Genomic DNA, 9,553 nt, shown 5'->3' with positions numbered 1-9,553 from the left:
GTTACCGGCGCTTGATACCGGATGGAATCGGCGGTTACCGGGGCGACGGCAGCCTGAGCTTCCCGGGGCCGGTCTCTCGAAGGGAGCTTTAGCGAGGTCAAGGAAGATAAAGGTCCCCCCGAGGTCAAATTAGTCTTTTGTTGGAATCAGAGACCCGCAAATAAATAAATATTAAGATGTCTTAATTTTGCCTGGCAGGTGTGTGCCGGATTACGGACATCCTTTGGAGGCAAGTGATCAAAGTCTTTGCAACGCCTCACTATAAGGTGCGATAAAGAATTTGGCCTCGAAAAGCGATAGAGTTTCACCTGCTCGCTCGGCAATGCCACAACTGAAACAAAAGGGGAAGGTGCCGGCTGGACAAGTCAGCAGGTCAGGCAGCATCTGTCAGGGAGGAAACAAAGTGGAACTAACCATTAGATCTGATTCTCTTGCCACAGATGCAGCTCACCTGGCTGAGGGTTTCCAGCGTTTTCTGATTTTGTTTAATCTATTTGATTTCATTAGTCTCACATAATTTTTTTTTTGTTATAACGCGTCTGCAGATTTTATGGGGGAACTAAGGGAGCGTTTTCAGAATGTATCAGATATTGATGAGGAAAACATGGTCTCCGAACTAGGGCAAAAAAAAATTAGGAAAGAAAATAATATTTAAGCTAAATAAACTAAATTGGGACATGTAACTTAAAACATTATTGTAGATCTTTGGGGAATGGTGTCAGGAGGCTCAGAGGAAACAGATTTCCACGAAGAGAAAGGATGAGCCTGGCACGTCTCAAGCCACTTTGGGGCTGGGAGTGGGGCTGATACAGTGTATGAAGGGTAACAAAAGGCAAAAAAATGGAAATACAATATAGGCCAGTTGCAGTACACCATCGAAGAACTGCTAATGTTTAAAGATATATACAGAGAGTTTAACTTTAATCAATATGTTTATTTCATTATTTTATATGATTACGGGACAACTTACAATGACCAACCGGTAGTTCTTTAGACTGTAGGAGGAAACTGGAGCACTCGGAGAAAACCCATGCTTTCACGGGGCGGGAATTGAACCCGGGTTGCTGGTACTGTAAAGCGTTGCGCTAGTCATTAAACCAACACATGGAATCATTTGCCAAAACTGCGAACCAAAGTCAGCATAAATGTTTTGCTTTGTGAGAAACCTTTCAACACTGGTACTAATAACATTTACAGACTCCCACTTGGACAGCTGGGTCACCCAGATGGACGGGGAAATGACCCCACCCCATACGTGAAAGAATAAACGAGCGCTTTCGTTTTGCACCACAGCACACATCTATTTACTTCAGGTTAGACAATATGCAATGGTAGCCCACAACAATGCCACAACTGATGTTAACAATTACTCATTCTGTGAACCAAAGTGATCCAAGACTCGGATCACTCAACGATTCCGGAACAGCTTCTTCGCCGCTGCCATTACATTTCTGAATGGACATGGAACACATGAACATGAACGCACTACTTTTTTATATCTATTTTTGCACTACATGTTTAATATAACTATTATATATAGTTAAATTATATATAAATATACTGTAATTCTGTTTCTTCTCTATTATGTATTGCATTGTCCTCCTGCCGTAAAGTTGACAAATTTCACGACGTATGCTGGTGATATTAAACCGGAATCTGATTCTGCGATGTATAATCAACAAAGGGCGGAACTAAGACTTGTTCTAAAAGTAGGGTTTAAGGAGAGGACTGACGTGAAAAGTGGATAGATTTGCAGAGGGTACTTCGATATGTAAATTGCGTACTTTAAATGGCAAACGGAAGAAATGCGAGTCAGGTATTGGGGTGGTGAACCCACAGGGATTTGGTGCAGAGTGTATGAGCATTGTAATAGTCAAACGGGACGGGAAATGGAGATGACTTTCAAAGGTAGATATACCCAATCGAAATGAAAGAGGTAGACGTTGTGGTGGAAGAAACAGTTAACTTCAGTGATACAGCGTTTTATGTTGTGATACGAAGGCAATTACTTCGTTATTCCCTTATTAGGTAATTGCATTTCATCCCGGTTTGGACAAGCGGAGAAGCGGCGGCTTGAAGGAAACGGTAGCGCCGAACAGCCGGGTGTCACCAGCGTGTTTGTGGAAGCTGACTGCTTGTTATTAAATAGTTCGGCGCGATATTTGCACTTGAGCTTCGTGCATTTCGCTTTGAAACACTGAAGGCTCTTCTTCTCCCGCCGTGTGATATAATTGTAGCTTTAACAATCTTTTCAGTTTAAATAGATGGCACTGTTTGTGTTTTGGAACAGATTCTGTTTTCTGAGAAATCCAGCATGACGTTTTCATTTATATAAACACTCGGGTCAGACCAGCAGAGGGAGGAATAGGTTGGAGAGGCGGTGCGATGCGTCAAGGGCGAGGCGAAGCGTAGCAACATTTTCACCCAGAAGCGTGTTGTCAGTTCAACCACAGAAGCTGCAATGAGCGGCAGAGTCGGCGACCTAAGTCCCAAGCAAGCGGAAACTCTCGCTAAGGTAAGCGGATGAAGCAGAGTGCAGGTCAGAGATGAATCAAGCCAACCAGCTTCGGTCAGGACGGGGTTTATATTGTATGTATAACCCAAGATTAGATTCTCTCACGCGGGGTTAGGGACCTTTTGGCTCACCCCTTAATTGAACTAGGAAGATGTATGCCGGCTGTGATCCCCAGGCCTTGTAGGAATGGAAAGTAAACCGAGGACAGTATTAAGATTGAAAGTGTTGTGCGTGCAGAGTTCAATACTACATCAGTCAGATTAAGATTACTAAACCCGGTTGCGAGGTAGAAGAATTCATGAGCAAAACGCAAGGGCGAAAGTTACTTCAGGTCATCCGTGGTCATAGAATGACATTCAAATGTTTGCACACACTCCGCTTTTCATAACCTCCGAGATGGCGTTGCTTTCCAGTGCTGAGATCTGAACTGGAAGTTTTGGAAATGAGACTAGCTTGAAGGCGATCGAAGATCATGGCTATCCCTTCACTTTCAAATGTGGCTTTACGGAATTAATTTATTGTCCTTGTTGTAGAAAGTATCGCCTCTAGCCGTGCAATCAATGCTGCTCAATTTTCGTTGTGTCGATTGGTATGTCATTACTTAAGAAATTCTAAAGATATTTGGTTATGGTATTGATGCACCATCAATAACTCTCGGAGACGGGCTTTTATTAGCTGCAAGAGACCACCACACAACATCCTGGAGACTGAGGGAGGAGCAGTGCCTCCAATCGCCTTTATACAGGGGTCTGTGGGAGGAGTCACAGGAACAGTCAGCGGGGGACGTGTCCAGACAGGTATATACCACAGGTATCATAAAATATCAGAAATTCGAAATGAAGAAAACTGTTCATAAGTCAGAATCAGGTTTATTACCGCTGGCATATGTCATGAAATTAGTTACTTTGCAGCAGTTCAATATGTTACAATAAGAAATTTATAAAATAGTCCAAAGCAGAGAACAAAATACTGAGGTAGCGCTCATGGACTGTTCAAAAATCTGATCGTGGAAGGGAAGAAGCTGTTCCTAAAATACTGAGTGTGCACCTTCAGGCTCTCCTGTACCTCCCTCCTGACAGTAGTAATGAGGAAAGGATATTCTCTTGGATGCTGACCGTCTGTAACAACGGATGCTCGAGGCACACCACCCCTTCCTCCCCTCCCCCCACCTTCTTATTCTGGCATCTTTCCCCTTCCTTTCCGGTCTCGGTCCCAAACATCTACTGTTTGTTTATTCCCATCCATGGACGCTGCCTGAGCTGCTCTGTTCCTCCCGCTGTGTGTATTACCTTTGAAGGTGGCCTGTATGGTGGGGAGGCTGGTGCTCATGATAGAGCTGGCAGAGTCTACAGTCCTCTGCAGTTTTTTTTTTGCTCCTCTGCATTGGAACCTCCATGTCATTCAGTGAGTCAACCATTCAGAATGCAGCTGTAGAGAGTTGCTCAAGTCTATGGTGACATACCAAATCTCCTCATACTCCTTATGACATATAGCTACTGTCGTGCCTTGTTCATGATTGCATCAATATGTTGGGCCCAGGAAAGATCCTCTGAGATGTTGACTCCCAGAACTCAAAGCTGCTCACCCTTTTCACTGCTGATCTTTCAATGAGGATTGGTGTGTCTTCCCTTACTGAAGTCTACAGTCAATTTCTTGGTCTTTTATTTATTCATCCATCCATCGTGGAATTGGCGCTTTGAGCCACACCGCCCAGTAATCCCCTGATTTAACCCTAGCCTCATCACGGGACAATTTACAGTGACCGATTAACCTACTAACCAGTACATCTTTCATACTAGAGGCACCCAGAGAAAACTTGTGCATTCTTTGGGGAGGAGGTAAACTCCTTACAGATGACGTTGGAGTTGAACTCCGAATTCTGACGCCCTGAGCTAACAGCTACACTACCATGGTGTACCGTCTTACCAATGCTGAGTGGGAAGTTGTGGTTGCGACACCAGTGAGCCATCCAATCTAACTCCCTCCTGCATGCCTCCTTGTCATCACCTGAGATTCTGCCAGCAGCAGTTGAGTCATCAGTGAATTTATAGATGGTGTTGGTGCTGTGCCTGGCCACAGTTGTTGGTGTAGAGAGAATAGAGCAGTGGGCTAAGCACACATCCTTGAGGAGTGCCGGTGTTGACCGTCAACGAGGAGGAGATGTTATTTCCCATCCGCACTGCGGTGTCCTGATAAGGAAGTCAAGGATCCAGTTGCAGAGGGAGGTACTGAGGGGATGCTAGTTTTGAATGCTGGGGCATAATCAATAAATAACAGCCTGATGTTGCCAGGTGGTCCAAGGGCAAGTGGAGAACCAATGAAATCGCATCCATTGTAGAGCTGTTGTGGCGGTAGGTAAATTGCAGCAGATCCAGATCCTTATTCAGGCAAGAGTTAACTCGAGCCATGACTAACCTTTCAAAGCACTTCATCATGATAGATGTGAGTGCTACTAGGCGATAGCTGTTAAGGAAGCTCACTCACCCTGCTCTTCATGATTGATGTCCTTTTGAAGCAGTTGGGAACCTTCGATGCAGTAGTGAGAATTGAAGATGTCCAGCTGATGGCACAGGTTTTGAGATGTAATAGGATTCTCTCCACCAGAATTACTGCACAACACTACCTCCCACAAACTTCCCTTAGAGTGCAGTTGGTCTACAGGGTGAACTGGAAACCCCACATTTAGGCTCCAAAAGCAAAAATCACCTCAAATCCAGTCATTGCTTTACAGCTCATAGACAAAGTTTGTGCATGTGCACATTTGGAGACCTGGCTGAGGCATTGTTAGCTCCTTCAGTGAAACAAACTAGAGGATGGATCTTGCATTAAACATTCAAAAGGCAGAGATCTTCAGTATTTTGCCCTCACCAGGCAAACCTGTCACCCAGTAATTGGATTAGATGATGAGACTCAAAGACATGGGGTACTTTCCAATCTTGGGAGTTATCTGTTAATGTGGTCTTTTCAACTGATGACGAAATTCATCATTCTCAGCAGTCAGTCAAGGACATGCTTTCAAAGGTCAAGCATTGTGGTCTACTGACTGCTTCGGTGGCATAGACAATGGACAGTAGGAACCTTAAAGCACTTGTGCTGACTGTGCATAATTTTACAAATTCTCTCATAGGTTAGGGAAAGCAGCTTCAGCAGTGAGGCTCTTGTGGTGGGTTTTTTTTGGTTGCACTGGCTAAACCATGACAGCAGACTTCCAAACTAAGATTCAATATTCAAATTAATTTATTGCATGTACATCAGAATATATGTACAGCCAGAATATATGTGAAATGTGTCATAGAGTACAGCACAGAAACAGGCCCTTCAGCCCAATTAGTCCATGCTGAAACCATTTAAACTGCCTACTCCCATCAACCCGAACTGAGACCATAGACCTCCATATCCCTGCAACCCATGTACCTATTCTAACTTATCTTAAATGGTGAAATTGGGCTCCCATACACCACTTGTGCTGGCAGCTCATTCCACACACCCACGACCCTCTGAGTGAAGAAGTTTCCCCTTCTGTTCCCCTTAAGTGGGATTTAAAAATGTGCTGGAGGCAGCCATGCCAGTGTGGCCACACATTCTGGTACCAACACAGCATGCCCACAATGCATGGCAGAACAACATAGAGCACAACAAGTGACAAAACAACAAAGACAAAACAGCCCTCCAATCCCAGAACAGGTTGTTTGCAGCTTGCAGCAGACTTGGACACAGATTTGCTGACAGGTTTTGACCTCCCCATCAGACTTGCAGAGATTAGCAAACTCATGCTCCAGCCTATTGGCCTTGATTTCTGAAGTTCTGATTTGACCCTCGAACCTCTATTCTCAGCATTGTCCCCAGGACCCCGTTGCAAACACTAGGCCTCGAACTTCAGACTTGCGGATGACAGGACCCTCTGAGTTTAGGTCTTGAGCTCCGATCTCCCCAATTTGCATACCTGGTGGGGGTGGAGGGAAGACTTCGGACCTGGTTATTCCTGTCCGCATTGAACTCCGACTCCAGAACTTGCCGACAAATCGTTGACTCTCGTCCACGTTGGTCAGCCAGCCCAGTATCTGACTACGGATGTCCCACATCCACATTGCTGGCCTTTGAGTGCAGAGTGGAGGCTTAGATTCTGACCTGACTTCTAATTTCCCCACATCCCTGTCCCTAAACCTTAACCTCCTTTCTGTCCCCAAAAACCAATCCTACAAACCAAACAAAAGCAACTAAATTTGAGCCATAACCTCAATGGAGACCACAGCTCAGTACCATCTTGAAAAAGCATTTTACTTTAAGTTTCATCACAGCAAGAACTTCCCAGAATGGAAAATTAATTCAAGGATGTTCTCAAAATCCCCTTGAAACAATTGTAAAACCTTGATCTTGACCTGTAACTACATAAAAGTTTCATCATGGAAAAGGGATATATATGTGAACATACTGAGTGCCTTGAATTTCTGTGACGGGCGAACAAGGAACAAATGTGCACACAACAATAGAAGGTATAAATAATATAAAAACCATCAAATGCCATCTGCCCCATGGGTGGCAATTCCCTTTTAGTGCTTACCAGTCATCTCCTATCTCACAAAACTCAATCTTGAGGGATTGCCTAAAAAGACCTTATGGTGCACTCTATGCCATTTCCAAGATAGTGTGACCAAATGATCTGGACTAGTAATTATAGCATACCAGAATTTCCTTTCTTTCTTTTTCAATCTTTTTATTATCATTAATAATATGTACAAAATACAATTGATATATTAATAAAGGGATTACAAACTTATCAGAATTTCCTGGGGTGATTCACAACTCTGTTGTGATTCCTGTAAGAAAAAACAGCGATTTTGTTCTATAGCTTTACCCAAAGTCTATAATACTATCTAACTTGTATATTTGACAATTCTTTGACCACTGTCACAGAGTGAACTAGCCGACAGCCAGTGTTATGACTGTATCCTGAAGAATCCACGCCAAAAAAATCATTAAAATATTCATGAACTCCTTAAAATTATAAGTGATTAGTTTAGAAAACAAGTAAATTTTATGTATTTTTTAAAATAAGTGTTCACATAATGACAGGTGTTTTGTTTTTGAGTAGGGTGAATTTTAAAATGGCTTCTTTTAAAATAGACTATTTTAGCAATGGTAAAATAATAATAGTAAGTACTTTATAGATCCAGAATGGGAAATTATTAAATAAGAAATAGGGATAAGTATTAGACAGGAAACAAGGGATAACTCTTGTTCATTAAGAATTGTCCTGGACTTTTCTGTCCAGCTGAAAAAGTAGGGTGGACTTCATTTCTTTCATCTTTGAGTGTACCACACTGAGCGGCAACCTTCTGATTTACTAGCAAGATTTCCACCAGCTGATATGGGGAAGCAGTATCAAATCTGTTCAGTCTCAGAATGACTGTAAATAGCCTCTTATGGGGTCTTGTCAAAGACTTTACTTATGTCTAGGTATGCTTTCAAATGCATTATCAATTTAATTTGTTAGCTTTTCAAAAAATCCAGTCAACTTTGTCAGACAGGATCTACCCATAGCTCAACCACGCTGACCATAATTAATTAATCCTGTCTTTCCATGTGTAGACTAATCCTGTCCCACAGACCATTTCTAATAACTGCTTCAGTTCTGACGTTGAGCTCTCAGGCCTGTAGTTACCAGACTTGTCTGTGTGGCCCTTCTAGAATAAGTGTAGTACATTTGTTATCCTCTGGTCATTTGAAATCTGTGTCTAGCAAAGATTTAAAATTTTCAATCAGGACCCACAAAATCTCTACCCTTGCCCTGGGGATTTGGTCACCTTTAAGCACACCAGACACCTAATACCTCCTTTTTAATGCTAACATTTTGAATTTCACTCTTCCTGTCACTGAATTCTCGAGTTGCATTGTGTTTCTCCATAGTGAGTAAACATGACAGGTATTCATTTACAACTTCACCAGAAGTATGTCTTCTGAACTCTACACACAGATTATTGCTTTGGTCTCTAATGTGCCCTTCTCATTCCCTGTTTACCCAATTTGGCCTTAATTATACCTTTGTTTGTACTTTTTCTTAATTCTGTTCAATATGATAATTTATGCACCCTGTTTGCTGCCCTGACCTTTTATTGTGTCTGTTCTCATGGAGGGTCTCCTCTGTTTTCAGTTCTCATTCCTGTTATATGCTTCCAAGTGTTTCGTTTTCCAGATTTTGATATCCGTTGATGTCTAGGGTTCCCTGTATTTTCATCTTTCTGGGAGCACATTGGCCTTGAATTCTTGTAATTTTGCATATAAATGCTCTCCACCTATCAGAGTAGACCTTGCTGTATATAGCTTTTCCCAATCTACTTTTGCCGGGTTCTATCTTTTTATTCGGCAAACAGCCTTCCACAAACCAGGCCCTTAGTTTTGAATGATCCTTGTCTTGTCCCATAGCTAACTTAAAGTGTTTGAGCTATAGACACTGTCTCAGATAAGCTGGCTATAATTTCTACCATTTGGTCAATGAGATTTACAGGATGTTGATTCCTGCTCGGCATCGCTGCTTGCTGCACCTCCAACAGTGCCCTTGGGTCAGCTGTAGGCTCATTAGCCAGGTTTTGGTGTTGTTCAGTCATTAAGTCAAGTCTGACTCTTCATGACCTCATGGTTTTCATGGCAAGATGTGGAAGTAGATTGCCAGACCTTTCTTCCGTGCAGATACTACTGCTGTCCAAGTTGGGACCCAGCTGGGTTTTAACTCAGGACCATCTGCCTTGAAGTCCAGTGCTGATGCCACTACACCACCAGCTGGCTCCATTAGCCAGCTCAAGGGCGGTGACGTTTCGTTCCCTTAGCCCTGGTGCATCTCCTGTTGGTGGAGTAGTGGCAGGAACATCTCTCTGCCATGCCCTGCAGCTTCCAATGGTCCCCCAATTTCTATCCTGGCAATAATAGCCCTTTTTTTGGTCTGTGTTCTGGCTCAAATACCTTTGCTGGATGTAGTTTAAAAAATCCATCCCCTCTGACACTGAAAATCAATATTGAAACCCACTATTACTTGAATCTTAC

At 43.0% G+C, this 9,553-nt stretch overlaps 1 protein-coding gene across 9 annotated transcripts in view; it reads left to right on the top strand.

Annotated features, from left to right (window-relative positions):
* The first annotated feature begins 62 nt into the window (after window positions 1–62).
* Window positions 63–9,553, top strand: part of LOC132404088 (SEC14-like protein 2) — a 67,127-nt gene continuing 57,636 nt past the window's right edge. Inside the window, exons 1-2 of one of the 9 annotated variants that reach the window (XM_059988108.1) lie at window positions 72–112; window positions 199–266. Coding sequence is in view for 5 of the 9 variants with exons in the window: in XM_059988105.1 (XP_059844088.1) it covers window positions 2,462–2,515 (54 nt within the window). In the remaining 4 variants the exon portion in view is untranslated. Of the gene's footprint in view, window positions 373–1,636; window positions 2,029–2,290; window positions 2,516–3,256; window positions 3,313–9,553 lie in introns of those variants that run through there. The other 8 variants (XM_059988105.1, XM_059988103.1, XM_059988101.1 and 5 more) reach the window with 8 other exon arrangements.

Source organism: Hypanus sabinus, chromosome 13 (genome assembly GCF_030144855.1).
Source record: "Hypanus sabinus isolate sHypSab1 chromosome 13, sHypSab1.hap1, whole genome shotgun sequence".
NCBI lineage: Eukaryota > Metazoa > Chordata > Chondrichthyes > Myliobatiformes > Dasyatidae > Hypanus > Hypanus sabinus.
This window is presented reverse-complemented; position numbering and strand designations above follow the sequence as displayed.